Source organism: Callospermophilus lateralis, chromosome 10 (assembly GCF_048772815.1).
Source record: "Callospermophilus lateralis isolate mCalLat2 chromosome 10, mCalLat2.hap1, whole genome shotgun sequence".
Taxonomy (NCBI): domain Eukaryota; kingdom Metazoa; phylum Chordata; class Mammalia; order Rodentia; family Sciuridae; genus Callospermophilus; species Callospermophilus lateralis.
This window is the reverse complement of record NC_135314.1, coordinates 52,889,450-52,908,433: the sequence shown is the minus strand read 5'-3', so window position 1 is coordinate 52,908,433 and position 18,984 is coordinate 52,889,450. Positions and strand designations below refer to the sequence as shown.

The 18,984-nt window shown below is 49.5% G+C and overlaps 1 protein-coding gene across 14 annotated transcripts in view; it reads right to left on the bottom strand.

Moving 5' to 3' along the window:
• Positions 1-2,211: 2,211 nt before the first annotated feature.
• Tnk2 (tyrosine kinase non receptor 2) overlaps positions 2,212-18,984 on the bottom strand; it is a 48,250-nt gene continuing 31,477 nt past the window's right edge. For 3 of the 14 annotated variants that reach the window (XM_076869064.1, XM_076869063.1, XM_076869057.1), the window contains 12 exons: positions 18,832-18,984; positions 17,666-17,943; positions 15,933-16,059; positions 15,374-15,520; positions 15,177-15,271; positions 9,813-10,007; positions 7,555-7,646; positions 6,795-6,917; positions 4,823-6,171; positions 4,634-4,729; positions 4,376-4,503; positions 2,212-3,044 (listed from right to left, as the gene is read on the bottom strand). In XM_076869064.1, the coding sequence (XP_076725179.1) occupies positions 3,038-3,044; positions 4,376-4,503; positions 4,634-4,729; positions 4,823-6,171; positions 6,795-6,917; positions 7,555-7,646; positions 9,813-10,007; positions 15,177-15,271; positions 15,374-15,520; positions 15,933-16,059; positions 17,666-17,943; positions 18,832-18,984 (2,790 nt within the window). In that variant the 3' untranslated portion in view covers positions 2,212-3,037. Of the gene's footprint in view, positions 3,045-4,371; positions 4,504-4,633; positions 4,730-4,822; positions 6,172-6,794; positions 6,918-7,554; positions 7,647-9,812; positions 10,008-15,176; positions 15,272-15,373; positions 15,521-15,932; positions 16,060-17,665; positions 17,944-18,831 lie in introns of those variants that run through there. The other 11 variants (XM_076869070.1, XM_076869059.1, XM_076869060.1 and 8 more) reach the window with 11 other exon arrangements.

The following is an 18,984-nucleotide window of genomic DNA, read 5'->3' as shown; positions in this document are numbered from 1 at the left end:
GACAAAAGTGCCAAAAACATACAGTGGAGAAAAGACTGCCTTTTTAACAAATGATGCTGGGAAAACTGGTTATCCATACTTAGAAGGATGAGACTATCTTATCTCTCACCCTGCACAAAAATCAACTCAAAATGGATCAACAATCTGAGAATTAGGCCAGAAATTGCAACTCCTAGAAGAAAATATAAAGTATACACTCCAGCATACAAGGATAGGCAATGACTTTCTCAATAGGACACCTAAAGCTCAGGAAATAATGCCAGGAGCTAATAAATAAATTTAAAGTCAAATTAAAAAGATTTTGTAAAGCAAAGGAAACCATTAGGAATGTGAAGAGAGAACCTACAGAATGAAGAAAATCTTCATTAGCTACTCTTCTGACAGAGGACTAATATAAAGAACTCGAGAAACTTAACACTAAAAAAAAAAGAATAACCCAATTAATAAATGGAAATCAAAACTATCCTGAGATTTCATCACTTCAATCAGAATGGCAGTCATCAAGAATACAAAAACAGGGTTGGAGTTGTGGCTTAGTGGTAGAGCTCTTGCTTAACACGTGTGAGGCACTGGGTTCGATCCTCAGTACCACATAAAAATAAATAAAGGCATGTGTCCATCTACAACAACAACAACAACAAAAAACCAGAATGCAAATGGCCAGGTGCGGTGGTGCATGCCTGTAATCCTAGCAGCTGGAGAGGCTATGGCAGGAGGATCACGAGTTCAAAGCCAGCCTCAGCAACTTGGCAAGGCCCTAAGCAACTCAGCAACACCCTGTCTCTAAAATAATAAATATAAAAAGGGATGGAGATGTGGCTCAGTGGTTAAGCACCCCTGGGTTCAATCCCTGATGCAAAAAAAAAAAAAAAGATACAAACAATAGTAAATGCTGGAGAGGATCTGGAGAAAAAGGAATACTTTGACACTACTAGTGAGACCTTAAAGTAGTACAACCACTATAGAATCAGCATGGAGATTCCTCAAAGACGAGGCATGGAACCACCATATGACCCAGCTATATCTTTTCTCAGTATCATCCTGAAAAATTGAAGTCTTCATACTATAGCAATATATGCAGACCTGTTTGTAGCAGCACAATTCACAATAGCCAAATTATGGAACAGTCTAGGTGTTCATCAACATATGAATGAATAATGAAAATACAGTATATATACAAAAGGGAGTTTTATTCAGCCATAAAGAAATCTGAAATTATGTCATTTGCAAGAAATGGATGAAACTTGAAAATATTAAATAAGTCAAACTCGGAAGGTCAAAGGTAGTTTGTTATCTCTCACATATAGAAGCTAGAGAGGGAAAAGAAAGGTGGTGATGGGGATCTCATGAAACAAAGAGATTAGTAGAGAAAATGGACAGCAGGGGGAGGTCAAGGGGAAATATTGGGGAATGATATTGGACAAAGTATATTGTGTGCATGTATGAATATGTAACAATAAATCCCACCACTGTGCAACAATTTTTAAAAATTGAAAAAAAAAAACATCATGGTTAAAAAGATAGGGTAACCCAGATAACCATATGGGGAAGCTCTTTGAATATTGCTATGAAGCTCTTCAAACTACTGTAAGTTTAAAAGAAACAAAGAATACACAAGAAATGGATGATAAAGGCAGGCTCTGGGGAGGGAAGTGGGCATCTGGAGTGGGACACTTCACTGTACATTCTTTAATACCTTCTGAATTTTGAACCGTGTGAATACTTTATTAAGCAAAAGAAAATACTTCTACATATTGAAGCCTTCCTTGTTATTAAGTTTTCTGGCTTAGCTCCAGTTAACTTGGTGACTGTCCCCTCATTGTAGCATATCCTGCACTAAAGTAATCCAAGGAGTATAAACAGGCTGGGGATGGGGCTGTAGCTCACTGGCAGAACGCTTACCTAGCATGTGTGAAGCACTAGGTTCAATCCTTAGGACTGCATTAAAAAAATAAATAAAGGCATGCTGTTCATCTACAATTACCAAAAAAAAATTTTGAATGCAAAAACAAACCAAAAAAAGCACAGGCTGTCTTCTGGGACAGCCCTGCTAAGGGTTAGGCTTGGGGTTTCTCTGGCCTGCATTTCCTCCTTCTGCCTACAGGTGATGCTACAAGGCCTGAGCCCTGAACAGATGATAATGACTTGGGGAGCCTTGGGGCTTTCAAGCTGCTGACTTAAGAAGCATAAAAACAGGCAGGCACAAGTAAATAACATAAAATAGAAACTAACTTTATTTCTCTGGAAGAAGCAGTATCGATAGCTGGGGCATCAACTTTGGCCACAGAGGCTGGTGGGAAAATATGGATGGCACGGGGCGGGGCGTAGAATAGAATCAAACAGGAAGCACTGGTATTCCCCCAGGGCAGATGCTCCATTGGTCTCCTTCCAACCCTGGGGCCTACAGCCCTGGTCCCTGCCAGAAGATGGTCTGGCACCCCTTCTCTGCTTCCTAAACAACCATGAGCTATATCCAGGCACAAGATTCTAAGACCAAACAAGCCTCATAACATGTCCACGGTGAGGCCACAAATCACATTCTGTCTGGCACCCCCAACTGACTACCAGGGGCTCTCTGAAAAAGGGCCCAGCCCTTAGGGTTTTCCAGGTGCTGACCCACCTTTCTGTAGGGTCAATATATCCTCCCTGCCCAGGACAGGCCTGGTTTCCTCTCAGTCTTGTTCCTCTGGGCAGGGCCTGAGGACACACCCCTGTCACAGGCCCTGTCAAAGACTGGAGCCAGAGGCAAGTCACACATAGGGCCTGCTGAGGCAGCCCCCAACTTGTTACAGGGCTCCTTCCCACCTCTTAGCTGGGACACTGAGGTCTAAACCAAAGTGTGCAGGGTCAGTGCTTGGTTGGGGAGATGGGCAAGGCAGGATTCTCAGCCTCCTGCTGCCTTGGCTTTACTCTGTCCACTGGGAGCAGCAGATAGCAGCAGTTCCTCCAGGCCTGGGTGGGAGTATCTCCCTACCCTAGTCACATGGACAGGCTCAAGTGATTCCTTCAGAGCAGAATCTCAATCTCCAGACACCTCTCAGCGCCTAAAGAATGGGAAAGAATCAAAAAATCCCTCCATCAACATGGGTTAGATAAACAGGTGACGGAAACTCCAGTGTGGTTGAGCACTAGAGAGCCAAAGGAAGAAACTGCCTCTAGGCACCAGGCAAATGAGTTGAAAACTGATTGTTCTAGGCAATAATTTTGGAACTTATAATCCTGGAATGTTTTTTCTTTAATAAACTATGAATAAATTAAGAGAACAGCATTATTGTGTATTGGTGTATCCAAGGACAAGAGACAATAAATCCCAAATTTATCTGAATGCAGATTAGGAAGAATAATCCTGAGATGATATCTAACACTTAGTGATTCTCCTGCATATTCAGTATGACAGATCTACTTCTTGTATCTTTCTAATTGCTTCTGATTAAAAACTACAGATGAGGAAGTCAAGGACTCAGAAATGTGCACAAGCTCACACCATCAGTGAGCAGCAAAGCCTGGTTCACCTGGACTGTCCACCTCCTAAGCCCAGCAAGTTGAACCCCCAAATCCCACCAGTGCTCGTTTCCTGAAATGATGCCTATGCTTCATTTATTTGCCTGTTCAACTATTTTGGACTTAAGTTGCATACACATATTTATATATCATTATGTTATTTATATGCTATATATTTTGTTATATACAAATATAAGGTTTTGTCAGGAAAGAAAGCGACTTTGTTGTTGTTGTTGTTTTGGTTGGATATTCCTTTAAAAAGGCATTAGCATTTGACTGAAATTCAGCAAGGCACGATGGCTTACACTTGTAATTCCAACAACTGTCTGGGGAAGCAGGAGGATCAGAAGTTCAAAGTCAGCCTCAGCAACTTAGCAAGGGCGTAAGCAACTTAGTGAATCCCTGGTCTCAAAATTAAAAAAAAAAAAAAAAAAAAAAAAAGAGCTAAGGATGTACCTTAGTGGTAAAAGCACCCCTGGGTTCAATCCCCAATACCTATCCCCACCCAAAAGGCATTAACATTTGAAATGTTAAAACACAAACATGAAAAAAGAGGCGAGAAACATTTGTTCAAATCATTGGGCCTAAAGTCCTGCTCCCTGAGGAGCTAGGGAAGTCAGTCTTCATCCAGAGGCTGCAAGTTCCTCTTGTACTCATCATCTCCAGTGGAAACCAAGTGGCTCAAGGTCCACATTCATTAAGAAGGAATCACTTTCAACCCAAACTGCCTGTTTCCTGGGCTGTAAGCCTACACTCCCAGCTGGGGAGCCCTATCTCCACCTGGCTGTGCGTGGCCTTTCAGGTGTTGATTTTTTCCTTCCTGTGGCATGCTCTAGGGACCCCTCCTGGGACAAGGAGATAGGGACTCACTTACTTGTGGTGGGCAGGGCCACAGGAGCCCAGAAGGTGACAGCCAGCTTGCTCTAGGTTCCAGTCGAACATCTCTAGCACTTTGTGGCACTCCACCCGTGGCCGCAGACCCAGCCCAAAGAGCTGCTCCACCTGAGGGGCAGAGGGTGATACCATGAGACCGGCTGGGGCAGGGGTCAAAGCCAGGAGGTGGGGGCTAGGAGCAGTAGAACCACTCTTCAGGGTCCCTGCATGCTAGAGAGCAGGCAGGAGGTGGTAGTACCTTCAGATACTGGGCAGCCCTCTGCACGCTCCAGCTGTGGCTCTGCAGGGCCGCCTGGCACTCCTCTGTGGTCACCCCATGCACCATGGCCTGCAGCTGGGCACACCCACCCATCAGCACCACTCAGGCCCATTTCTCCGGATCCCTTGGGCCCCTACCCCCTCACCTCAAAGCCAGCCTGGCACTCACCATCTGGATCTTGTCTGCTGGCCGGCCAGCCTCTGGCCCATCCCCAGGGCAGCCCCTCTGTGGCAGCCGAGCAGTGGCCCTCAGGGATGGTGGCCGGGTACCTAGGTTGCTGTTGTTGGTGGAGAAGTTGGCCTTGGGGTCTGGGGCAGCCTGGGGCATTGGTCGAACAGTGGCAGTGGGGGCAGCAGGGGCTGGGGTGCTGGGTGGGGGCAGCAGCAGGGGCACAGGCAGAGGGGCCGGCTCTTCAGGGCTCTGGGCCTCACGCAGATAACGCTGGTAGCGCTCCAAGTAGGGCGGGCGCTCAGGCAACAGGTAATAATGGGTGTTGCTGACCTTCTTGCCATCCCGGACAATGGGCAAGATGCAGGGACCTGTGCGTGGGCCAGGAGCCTGGATCACCTGGGGTGTAGCATACTTGGGGTCTGAAGCGAAGCTCTGGGTAGTGGGCATGGTCTTCCCAGGTGAGCTTGAGAGCCGGGGTGGCAGTGGGGAACTACCAGGTAGTACCAGGGGGCTGGGGGTCCTAGAGCCTTGAGGGGACAGAGGTTCCCGGGGAGGTATACGGGGAGGAGAGGCAGGTCCAGGCCACCGACTTATCTCCTCCTCACCTGAGGGGGCTGGAGATAGCTCAACACGTGGGCGTGTGGGCCGAGGGGGGATGGGTACCCGAGGAGGCACCTGGGGCTTATCATCAGCCCCTGGGCTGGGTGAGGGGGCCAGTGAGCCAGTTGGAACTTGCAGTTGCCGCATACACTCCTGCTGCAGTGCCTGGAAGATCTCTGAGGTCTGGGCCAAACTGGGAGGCTTGCCCCCACCCTTGGGTGGGAGGAACAGATTGTCCTCCAGGGCAGCAGGGAGCCGCGCTTGCTCTGGCACAAAGCCGTAATTGGTCTCTCCCTGCCTGGGCCCAGTAGGAAGCCCTGCACCCACCAGGGTGCTGTTGATGGAGCAGACCTCAAAGTCATCTTCGTCTTGGGCCACATCATCGTAGGTAGGGGGAGGAGGAAGCGGGCGTGCATCCCAATCCACCACAGGCGTGGGATGCAGGGGTCGTGGTAGTGCCCGTGTAGGGCTCTGTGGAGGGGTCTTGTCCAGCAAGGAGCAGGCATCCATGGCTAGCTGTGCCAAAGAGGGTGCACAGGGCCGAGAGGCTGGAATCACAGGTTCCTCACCAAAGTCAATGAGTGTGACCTCGCCCCCACTGCTGCGGCCTGCCTTGGTGCCTGGCACCCGGGCTGAGGGCTTTGACAGCCACAGCCCTCGGGGCAGACCTGGCTTCCGCAGGCCCAGCCTCTTGAAGTCACCAGACAGTAGGTCTTGGTCTTCACTCACAGGATCATAGGTTGGTTCTGTGATGGAAAGGAAGACCCCAACAGGGAGGCAGTGTTAGACAAGGATGGGAGACAAGGGAAGGCAGGATGTAAGAAAGCCAAGCATCCCTCACCAACTTTCCACCACCAATTCTCAAAAGGATGCCTCTTAGCTGCCAAAATTCTCAACGCACACCTGACCCCACTCAACAGGAGACCGGAGCTTGCTATCTTGCTGGTAAGCCCCCTGCCTCCACCTAAATTAGAGCAGGCCATATCCCATTTGTGTCTTGTCTCTGATGTTCCCCCATCAACACAAGGCCCCCACTACCCTTGCTTCTGGGCCCTGTTAGTAAACCCGTATCCCCATCTCCATTACAGCACACCATTAGTGCAGGCATGGGCAACAGGAGCTATCTTTTGGGAAGACAGAGCTTTTGAACCACCACCACAAACAGCCTCTGCAGGCCTGAAAGGGAGTGAGGCAGGACTAAGCCATGGAAGAGCAAGGTAAATGTGGGTGCCAGACCACACACCTGCTGTGAAACCTAGGTTTTGGGGGTGTGGAGCAGGGAGGCAGGCATGCTGGGCCAGGTCAGCAAAAGCTCACAGCACACACCTGCTTTCCCCTCCCACCCAAGCCAGCCACCAGGGATCTGTACCTTCCAGGAAGAGAGGAGAAGTGAGAGAAGAAAGGGGGCGAGGGCAGGGGCCAAGGCATCCTGAGCAGCCCCACTTACTCTGAGTGAAGATGGCAGGCTGAGGTGGGCGAGGTGGAGGCTCCCCTGCAAGACAGGCCATGCGGACAGGAGAGGAGAATGACCAAGCAAGACAGAAGACAAGAGAGCGAGACAAAGCCGGAAGGTTTGGAGAGGGGGGGGGGGAGGGAGGGGAAAGGGTGCAGGGGGGGGGGAGGGAGGGAGGGGAAAGGGTGCAGTGGGGGGGGTGGAGAGAGAAGTGAATAGAAGTGAGTGAATATACAAACCCAACTTCATGGGAGGAAATGGGCAGCAGGATGGGGACAACCGCGTTTCAGAATGACAAGACAGGAGCCAGGAGATGGATGAGGCTCCTGGCTGAGATGGAGCCCGTGGGGTGGTTTTGGCTCAGGAGAGAAGAGCAGGATTAGGGGAAAGAGAGGAAAGCCAGGATCTGAGCAAGCCATTGAGGAAGGAGGGAGGAGGAAGCTGAGGTGGGCAGGGCTGATACAGGACCAACCCCAGGATGCCCACCTCAGCGGATACAGCTGCCTCCCTTCTTCCACCCCACGCCCAGTCGGAGCCAGGGTCACAGCTGTCCCGCCTGCTACCCTGACCCAGCTGTCCCCAGAGAAGAACAGCAGGCTCAGGGTGTCCTGAGAAGACAATGTCCCTTCCTGGGTAGCTAATGAACAAGGGAACCAGGATGTGGGAGGGCTCTTACTTTTCACCCTTCCTAGGTGCTGGGTGGGTCGGGAGGTGCTCAGTTCCACACTCAACAGGTCAGGAGGATCCATGGGGTTTCCCAGATACAGTCTGTGGGGAGACAGCCAGTTCAGAGTGTAAAGTAGTGGCAGTGAGGAAACCTCTGGAAGAAATTCTGAGCCTATCCCCTGGGTTTAGGCAGAAAATAAAATCCTGAATGTGTCCAGGGTAAAACAACATTAAGGCCCCTTCATTTTAAGAGATAGCTGGGCTGGGCTCCCAACTCCCAATCCACAGATCCTGATCCCTTGTATAGATGTAAGCTGTAGCCAGACAAGAGTCATGGAAAAAGAACAGAGAAAGGACATCTAAACCCAAGTTGAAAAGCATTCTGCCATAAGGGCAGAGAGGGTCTTCAATTCCCCACCTACACCCAAACCACTGTAGGCAGCTACCTACTGGTGCACACTCCTCTGTCCTGCAGACCCTGCTGGAAGAGCCTGGGGCAGAAATATTCTGAGCTCCAGTCCCCCTGGTCATGGTGATAGAAGGCATCCTTCTGCTCAACTACAGGAGCTGGGGGAGAAGTTGGGCCACCTGCGCTACTTCAGATTCATCCTTAGCCACTGTGCCAACTATTAGTATCTGGGACTTAGTCACTGGGGCTGATTAAAGCCCAGAGGAATGGGGCTGGGCTGGCCATGACATGCCAGGAGTGGGATAAAGGGCACTGGCCTCCTCCTGGAGGTTGCCCCAGCTTTCACAGGCTGTGGCCTGAGTTTTATAAGGAAAGAGACCCTGACTGAGCTCCCCCAGAGGCTAGTGTTCCAGTGTGCTGGACATGCAGGGTGGAGAACTACTTTACCATGCTCTTTAGGAGAAGTCAGCAGGGGAGAGGGCTGCCAACAGGTATGAAGGCTGGCAGGAGAAGCTGCCAGGGGGTTCCCTAGGGGGAGGCACCCAGGAAGTGCCTAATTTGTCTGTGGTTTCCCAGATGCCTCCCACTGATCTTACTCTTTACTTAAAGGAGACTACAACCCCCTACCAGTCATAGTAAGTTCTGGTGTGGGGGTAGCTAGCAGCCATTGCTGTTCCCTCTGAAGCTCCCCTGCAGGAAGCTCCCTCCAGGACAGTTCCCCTGATTTTGGGAAGAAGGGCATTTCTGCTTGACCTAGCAGGCTCACATTGCCAGGACTCTGGTACCAGCAGCAGAAAAACTGTTCAACTACAGGTCAGAGCTTTCAAACTAAAATGCTTCCAAAATCTATCTTCCCAAAGCCAATGTGCCAGAAGGCCGTAAGGCCACGGCCCTGGTAACCTTACCACCAAGCCAAAATGTGGGTCTAACCTTGGTAATTCATGACCTGTGTTTTTTGGTTTTGTTTTTTGGTTATTTTTGTGGGTTTTTTTTGGTACCAGGAATTGAACCCAAGGGTGCTTTACCACTTAGTCACATCACCAGCCTTTTTAATATTTTTTGAAACAAGATCTTGCAAAAGTTGCTGAGACTGGCCTCAAACTTGACTTTCATCTGCCTCAGCCTCTCGAGGTACCGGGATTACATGTGTGCGCCATTACACCCAGCAATGCTTTCTTTTCTTTTTTTTGCCATACAATTTATGTTTTTTTTAGTCATACATGACAGCAGAATGTATTTTGACATATAATACATACATGGAATGTACATACATCAATCATATTGTCTATTCTATTCTGCTGCCCTTCCCCCAGCAATGCTTTCTAATTCAAATATACTTACAGCTGGGCATAATCCCAGGAGCTCGAGAGACTGAGGCAGGAGGATTTCGAGTTCAAAGTCAGTCTCAGCAACTTAGTGAGGCCCTAAGCAACTCAGCAAGACTCTGTCTTTAAATAAAATATTAAAAAGTGCTGGGGATGTGACTCAGTGGGTGCTCCTGAGTTCAAAATCCCCAGTACCCACCGCCAAAAAAAACAGAGTATACTTATACTTACAATCCTTACTTCATAAGTGAATATATAACCCCATCTGTTAATTGGGCCCATCTTACAGAGTAAATAATATAACAATCTCAAAAACAGAAGAGAGGGAATCCTGACTCTCAGGCGGAGCTTTTTAGGGTTCCAGTTTCCCTAAAGCAAAATAAGAATCGGGAGGGAAAAGTAGCAAGGATCTGGGGCTGAAGACAAATACAAAGGGTAAGGAGCCCATGAGAGCTTGTGTGTAGTGTGGTAAGGGGTTGCTGATCCTGGGATCCCTGGGCCAGGTAGGACCAGTGGCCCTGTCCAGGTACTTACTCGTCAATCCTGTCAGGGAAGCCCCAACAGTGGCGAGGGTCGCTGTCACCATGCCCTGTGTGGATGAAGCTATTCTGCAGGGGCTGGCTAATGTCCTGGGCTGACAGACCAGCCACAGAGGTCACCACATTGCGAGGAAAGGGTCCTACACACAGCGTCCGTGTGTTCTGTCCACGCCACCAGTAGTTTTCAGCCCTGCCCAACAGAGATGACAAGGTAGATACCTGGCATGGGGGCAGGGGACTGCCCAGATAGTGGGGCCCTTCTCAAACCAAGCTCTTTGCCAACAGAAACTGCCATCTTGGCAGAACAGCAACATAAGAGATAGGCTTCAGAACTAGACAGTCTGCATTATCCCACCTCCCCAAGTACACCCCCATGACCTGTCACTCCCTGAACAGGGCCTGGCTATTTGTTCACAGTTTTATCCTAAGATCCCAAGATGGGTCAGGCAGCTTTTCCTATAGTTTACAAATAAGGCAACAGGTTACAACAAGTGACATAACTTGCCTATGGTTACCAGAACAATTGCAGCAGACCCAGGATTCAAATTCAGTCATTAAGTTTGCAAAGCCAGCAACTCCTCTCACAATACTATCTTGCCTCCCTACTCCTCTGGCAAGGACTGGTTCTAGTCCTCTTCCGGCATCAGATTTCATTTTTCAGCCAGTTTCCAGAAGTTTTAACAGATGCAGAGGACGAAGGGAGCACTGTGGGCCTTAGCACTGAGCTTGGAGCCCTCCAACCACAATCCATCTTCTATGTGCAGGCCTTCAAGTATTTGGAAGCACCTAGGGCAAGCCAAGACTTCTTTCTGTCAGTGCTCCCTACATCTAAGGGATAGGGTTATGGAACTAGGGTCCTTGCCACTTTTCCCATCTCTTTGGGAGTTCTATTCTTGTATTAATATGAGAGTTCCAGAAAGGAACTCAGAACTCACATTGTAGGCAGACTATGGGACCCTCAGACCTTCACTCTCTCTGCCCATAGACACAAAGCCTATGTTGATGTAGCCTAAACCAGGCCTGGGCTAGGATGGCAGGCAGGCAGACAAGTGGAAAAGAACAGAGGTCTTGGGACTAGGGCTGTAGCTTAGTGGTAGAGCGCTTGCCTAGCATGCATGAAGCACTGGTTCAATCCTCAGCACTACATAAAAGTAAACAAATAAAATAAAGGTATTCTGTAAAATAAAGGTATACTGTCCATCTACAACTACCAAAAAATTTTTTTAAAAAAGAACAGAGGTATCCTCTGGACACTCCAATACCCCAAAAGCTGTGACAGATTGTGAAATGTCTGTACCTACTGTTAGAATTTCTCATACCTGGTGACATGGGCAGAATCTGGTCTAAGGCTGTTATGACATATGTGGCACCATGCTGCCTGTCCTGTCACTCCCTCACCCTCATGTCATCGGTCCCACAGCCAGAAACACACAAAACGTATCCTCCAAAATGCAATAGATCAGAGAGGTTGAAGAGAATGGAGGGAAGGGATGATGCCTGAGCACCTGGACCCACTGCTCCCTGAGATAATACAGCTCAGCTGGGATGGTGTGACCCCAAAAACAGCCTGTCCTAGAGACCAATGTTCACACCCCATGAGCACAGAAGTCCTTAGGGAGGTGAGAAGTGGGCCCAGGGGAGGAGGTGCCAAGCTCCCTCAGCTAGCCTCCTTGTAAACAAGGTTGCCTGGTTGGCCCACCACCAGACACAGCAACCCTGTGATTACACCCTGCCTTTAGGGTGGGAAGGGCAGGAAAGGAAGGAAGAAGAGAAGACAGTACCCTAAAAAGGAACAAGACCCATCTGAAAATAGCAAGGCCATTCTAAGTAGGAGAAAAAGGCTTCCCACCACACACAGAGCCACCCATGAAAGCTGGCAGATTAGCACCAGCCTAGAAAGACAGGCCCCAGTGCTGCTCCCCCTAATACCACAGGCTCTCTGGTGGTGCCCTCTATAGGGTAGCCCCTTGCCACCCTGGGGGCGGCTGTGGGACTGTTCTCCACACCTCCTTAGAAGTGCTCAGTTAGAGGTCATTCCCTCTATATCTTTCCTTTTACCAACACAGCCCAGCTCCTCCCACAGATGCCTCCTTCTGAATCCACTTCTAAGAGTGAAATAAGACCAAAGCCACCTGCCCTTATTACAGGTACAGCCCAGGCCAGAATCCCATGACCACTGAGAGTCCCAACATCATTTTTCAAAATCATGCTTGCTACTAGAGGAAGAGAAGTCTTTTGGGATTGCACCCAGGCACACTCAGAGGCAGCATTCTCTCCTGACAGGGCTCAAATGAACATTCCAAGATGGTCAATGCTACATCCCACATATGCCTTTGGGGTTCAGTGGGGCCAAGGTGCCAGCAGCCCACAGGTCCAAGGCTAGCCCTTCCCACCAGCCTGCTCCAGCCATACCCTCTCTTCCTGTCATACACAGATTAAAATCTCCACACTGATTGGAAGGCCAAGCCAGCCATCCACAATGAATGAAGCAGACATATGAGAAAGCCCAGGGTGAGTGAAAAAAGGGTCCAGCACCTTCACTGAGAACTTTCTACTTCCTGCTGCCCTCCCTCAGGCTTCCTAGCAGATCCCCTAGGGCAGAGAAGACAGGAAACTATGGCCTGGGCTGAGAACTGCCTAAGGATGCCCCAGCTTTAGAAATCTCAGCACCTAATTCTTATCCAGGTTAAGGTAGTTCAGAAATGGCTTAACAAATCATCACCTAAGCGTGCGCGCGCGCACACACACACACACACACACACACACACACACACACATATACACACCCTATCCCTGCCCCTTGTCTCTGGGAGTCTCTGGCCTCCCAGGATAACCCAGATATTTAGTGCCTTCCCCAACACACACCTCCACTGAAAGTAGAGGCTCAAGGCCAGGCCAGGCCAAGGATCTGAAAATGGATTTCAAATTCTGAGCCCTTTATCACTTCTGTAAAAACAGAATGTAAAATGACTACTACCAGACATCCCACCCTCTAAACAAGATCCTTTGGGAAAGACCAGTCATCATTTGTCCCTCCAACTCTAGACAAAGCCTAAGTTCAGCTCACAAACCACTAAGGTGTATTCTCTGCCCGCTGCCTGGCATTCTGAGAAGCACTGAGCCTACAGAATCAGTCAGAGATGGAGACAGACAAGTGGCCTCCCAGTCTCTGAACTAGGAAACACAGTGAAAATGGCTTTAGCAAGGAGGAATTCAAAAACCAAGAGAAGAGCCCAGATAAGGAGAGAGGTAAGAGCCAGAGAAACAGAGGCCCTCATATGCAAACCATCGCTCACAGAGACACAAATGGCCCATGCACCCTAGGACATGGAGACAGACTAAGCCAAACAAACAAAGAGATATTCAGGGACTGAGAAAACAAGGGGGCAGAGTTCTGGTAAAGCTCTGGTACCACCAACACAAAGGCCCACTCCCAAAGCCTCACCGGCTGTTGTGGCCTCCTGCCCTTCACCTCCCACCTCCTGAGCAGCTCCAGGGACCCAGGGCAGGCACTGTTGTCCTAGTCAAGGCCCAGGAGGAGGAGCCCTGTGTGGTGAACCATTGGTGACAGCAGCAACCTGTGGCAGAACCTGCTGCTGGATACAACCAAAGTCTGTGACGGAAGGGTGGGACAGGGTGCACCTAAGACAGCCTTCCAAGAGAAGCCGCTCCCCCAACCCCTCCCGCAGCCTGCTTTGCTCACAGTAACCCAGGGCACCAGCTCCAGAGATACACACCCAGGAAACACAGGAAGCTCCTGAGTCACCCCCAGGCTCCCTGAGAGGAGATGGGGGTGGTAAAAATCTGGAGTTACAGGAGCATAGGAGGGGTGGTCAGGCCGAAGGCTCTCTGGAGTGGGGTTATCCTTCCCACCAGCCTGCTGGTTTGAGGCCCAGACTTATGGTTTAAGCTCCTGCTAGGTACCTCCAGAGAGGGCTCACCCTCAATCTTCCTATTTCCACATTGCTCTCCAAAGTGCCAAGTCTATAAACCCTTTCCTTGCCAACTCAGCTATAAACCGCAGATTGTTTCTTCCTATACTCCAGGTCTCTCCTAGCAATTTTCTGCTTTATTCTACCACAACTAACTCCCCAACCATATGTACTCCTGCAACCTGCTAGAATGTCATTCTATCCCAGATACTAGGCCCAAAGGTGAGGGAGCCCTGACCTGGGGCAGAGGAACAGGGAATATAGGGCCTGTTCCACCACTCAGACTCAGACCCAGAGACTTACTCCACTGGCCAGTCCCCATGGGACACAAGATTTAACCACTAACCCAACAGGCCCACCAACCCAAAGTCCAGGCAGAAAGGGTGGGACACATATCCTTGCCTGATTTTGTGTCAGAAGAGGACAGAGCAGGGAATTCCCTCTGCCTCAGTCTTCCCAGTCCTAAACACTCAGCCCCTGCCCCAAAGGCATCTCCAGCCTGCCCTAACCAGTTCCTCAGACACCCTAGGGATCAGATAACAAAAGGTGGAGCCAGAAGAGGGCGAGGCCTCCAAGGCAGGCCCTAGAATTACTAACAGGGGGTTCAGGTGTGAGTCTAAGATTTGAGTTTTAGCCAGTGGGGGGCAGGAAGGAAGTTTGAAAAACAGTCCTGAAAAGGGTGACTTGGAAGAATAGGAAGAAGAAAGTCCCAAGCTGAGGATAGAGGGAAACCTAAGACTCTGAAGCCCTGGGAGAGGGCCATGTGGAAATGATATGAAGCAGACAAAAAAGAAAGTAGTAGGACTGGCAACCACATGGATGGACAGCTGACAAAGTTGGACCTAGGCAAGGACCGGCTGCTTTTGGGTCCTGAGACATAACTGGATGGATCGTCAAGAGTCTAATGCTGTGAATTTAGTGAGGCCCTAAGCAACTGAGCCAGATCCTGTCTCAAGATAAACAAACAAACCAAAAACTAGGGATGTAGTTCTGTGGTACAATGCCCCTGGGTTCAATCCCCAGACCAAAAAAAAGAAAGGAGTCTATGCTGAAGAAGAAGGAAGAAAGGCAGAGAGGGATGATGAGAGGAGGAATACCCAGGAGTCAAGTGCTCTGCTTGCTGTGTCCTTAACACTAGACTGGGAAACATTCTACTCCTCAACATAATGGCAGCTTGGCCCTGATCCACACAGCCAGGTCTGGGGCCCAGTGGGACAAGGGTAACAGAGGCAGAGTTAAGAAAAATCCCATCTGAACTATAGCATCCACATCCTGACCCTTTCTCTCAGGAAGCTGATTCAGGCCGGTTGCCATGGCACACTGACACTCAGGCCTGCCACCAGTCCAAGTGCTGCCATGGGAACCTTAGGGGAACGCCCGTCCAACCTGTGCTCTTCAAGGAATCCCAGTGCAGGACTCAGCCCTACCTTCCCTCAATGACAGTGATGACATCATTCATCTGGATGTGTAGCTTGTCAGGTTCCTCAAAGTCCTGAAGGGCCCGCATATCAGTGGGCTGGGCCTAGGGACAAAGACAGGTCACTGACCACCCTGAGACTAACTCTCAGGTGGTTCCTTGCTTAGATACCCCAGATCCTGTGAGCAGACAAGACCTCTTCCTCACCTCCAGCAGGAAGTCCCGCAGGGCCACAAAGGTGGGTCTGTCTTCTGGCTTATGAGCCCAGCACTGGACCATGACATTATAGATGTCCTGGGGGCAGTCCTCAGGCCGGGGCAGGCGCTCCCCCTCCTTGTCAATCTTATGCAGAATCTGATGGTGAGTCAGTACATAGTTGGAGGATAGACAGCTCTTTACTTCCCACCTTCCCTCCAGACCGTCCTAGAACTGGAACTGGTAGCTACCCTATCTATCCTCCAAAGAAGAAATCTGCTAGGGAAAGGCCCATCCCCCAGAGTCTCAGACCATTATGCCCAGGCCTGTGGCTTCAGAACAGCAGGATGTAGCAAAGACTAATGAATGAGAGCCAATCCCACTTTTCCTCTCCCCTGATCTACTAGGGTGATCCCTCTCTTTGCTCAGCTCTCTATAGATGGAACAAACATGGGGTGTGAAGAGGAGGGAGTACATCAGATATCAGACAATTCCAAAAAGACCAGGCTAGGAACCAGGGACAGAATTAACCCCCACCCATCCAACAGGGAACACATCCACAGCTCCTCACCTGACTGCCATTGAGGCCAATCCAGGGCTCCTGGCCATAGGTGAACATCTCCCACAACGTAACCCCAAACATCCAGGTGTCACTGGCATGGGAAAAAGTACGTGTCTTCAGGCTTTCAGGGGCACACCTGGCAGAGGAGGGGTCAAAGAGAAGGGCTCTTGAGCACCTCTACCTGCATCAACCCAAATGGACATAAAATACTGATTTGATAAGCATTTACTGTTGCCCTATGTGCCAGGCTCAACATGGTATGAAGTAACACAGAGAAGGGCAGGACTTCTTGATCATATGGTGCACAACCTTGGGAAAAATCATCTATACTCAGGTCTGTTATTTACATAAAGCCTGGGATGAGAGAAGGAGGAAGGGGTTTCCCTGTCAGGGAAGCAGGGAGAAGGAAGGGGTCAGAAAGCCCTAGAATAGGAAGGGATGATGAGGTCTCATGCTATTTTCTCTGGTAAAAGGATGACAATTTCTAGCTTTGTGGAAGAAACCATTTCAGCATAAAGGTATGGATAGAAAATTCAGACAGAGTCTGGGGAAGAAATAAAATGGGTGTGAACAGTTACATTGGCTTTACCCAAATACACCCACACTCACCCTGTGCTCACTCCTGAGTGTGGGAGAAACAGCATTATGGTGAAGTTAGAAAAGGGGTCTCCCAGGGTGCACTGAGGTACAGAATGAGGAACATGCACCTTGGATGGAATAGAAAGATCTCTCATGGGATTCTCTCAAAATGGAATTCTGAGAGTCACCCAAGATCCCTAAGCCTCATTTTCCTCTTCTGTGAAATGGGAATAATAACCTATGCACTCCACAAGGTTGTTTCAAGGGGCAGTAAAAAAAAAAAAAAAAGATGACCTCATGCCAGGTGTGGTGGCACATGCCTGTAAGCCCAGCAGCTCAGGAGGCTGAGGCAGGAGGATTGCGAGTTCAAATCCAGCCTCAGCAACTGTAAGATGCTAAGCGACTCAGTGAGACCCTGTCTCTAAATAAAATACAATGGCTCAATAGTAGAATGCCCCCGCGTTCAATCCCTGGTATACCACACCCCCACCTCCGCCCAAAAAAAGAGGTGACCGCATAATTTATCACTCAAATCAGGATGTTTGAATACAAGAGAGGATGCTATTAATCACTCCAGACATAATCCAGGATATATGGTCACCCATGGTACAGAGTCAGTTATTAACCAGGGTGAGCATACATCCTGAATTATCAAAGTTGCCCACACCCAAAGCTCTAGCAAGTACAACTGTACAAATTCCCCCTATCATAAAGACTATTCTTCTTTAGGGGACCACATGATCTCATCACAGGAGAAGCCTACATAGAGGTCAGGGACTTCTTGATCATATAGTATACAACCTTGGGAGCCACCACAGCACACAGGTGAGCAGCCTATGAGGCCCAGTTCAGTCTGGCCCTGCCAGCCAGTAGCTCTACCTAAAACATACTTACCAACCTGTATTGCCTGGTTAACCTTCTAATATTTTAGGACCTTAACACTGAATCCTCTAGGAAGTCTTTTAATACTCTAATAAGAAGCACAGCCTTGAGCCCATAGCATTTATGCCTGTGCCTTCCAGCACCCTACGTAAGGACACTCCAGGCCCAGAACAGGCAAGGGCAGGCCCAGGCAGAGCCAAGGGCTGCAAAAGCTTTAGGCTTGGGTCGGTTGGGACCAGGGTGGGTCCACACCCTCTGAGCCAGCAGCACCTGCCCCTCACCAGGCAAAGGGCACCTTGCGATGTTCCTGCATGACGTAGTGGTCATCATTTTGGGGTAGTGCTCGCATCAGTCCAAAGTCCCCAATCTTGACCAAGTCACGGGTAGCCAATAGCAGATTTCGGGCAGCCAGATCACGGTGAATAAAGCGCTTGGACTCCAGGTAGCCCATGCCTTCAGCCACCTGCACAGCATAGCGGCTCAGAGTCCCCAGGAGGAAGTGACCCTGATGCTTACGTAGTCTGTCCAACAAAGATCCCAGAGGTGCCAGCTCTGTCACCTGATGCCACAGAGAAAACAGGAGGAATAAATCTGAATGAGTCCAACCCCTCTCTGAACAGCCCACTCAATGTTTCTTCCTAACATTTTGTTATGGTTTAGATATGTGTCCTCAAAGAGCTCAAATGTAAGATAATGCAGGAAAGTTCAGAGGTGAAATGATGGGTTATGAGAGCCTTAACCCAATCAGTGAATTAATCCCACAATGGGATTAACTAGAAGCAGGTAGGGTGTGGCTGGATAAGGTGGGTCACTGGAGGTGTGCCTTTGAGGAACACATTTTGTCCTTGTTAAGCAGAAGTCTCTCTTTCTCTCTCTGCTTCCTGGTGTGATGTCTTGAGCCACTTCTCTCTGCCACACCCTTCTACCCTGATGTTCAGACTCACCTCAAGCCCAGAGGAATGGAGCTAGTTATCTACAGAATGAGACCTCTGAAACTGTGAGTACCTAAATAATCTTTTCCTCCTCTAATTGTTCTTGTCAGGTCTTTTGGTCACAGCAGCAAAAAAGCTGATTAAACACCTCTCCTTTAGGAACCTCCCAAGTCCTACAGCTTTTCAGGTCTCTCCTTCCAGGCAATGGGGGAAATTTAGGCTCAGAGAGAAAGAAGCAGCCAAAGAGGTTCAGGCTAGAAATTCCAAAAATTAATATATGGTCAGCCCCTCCCATGAGTATAAGGACACTCTTTGCCAATGAGCAATAGCAAAATCCAGAAATGATATAACAAGTACTGAGCTGGGCCCCTATGAGCTCCTTTGTCACATCAGGTAGATCTGGGGAGCCCTGTCAGCACGGGCAGTAGGAGAGGCACACCTGGGGGACCACAGGCACACCTGGGGGACCTACAGGCACCTTCCTGTCCTCAGCCCCTCCTGCCCACAACACTCACCATCTTCATGGGTGGTGTAAGCACCACACCATAGAGGCGAATGAGATTTCGGTGGTCAAGTGAATGCATGGCATTGACTTCCCGGATGAAGTCGTCCATGGCCTCTGGCTGGCTCAGCACATCCGGCTTCAGGCACTTTACAGCCACACTCAC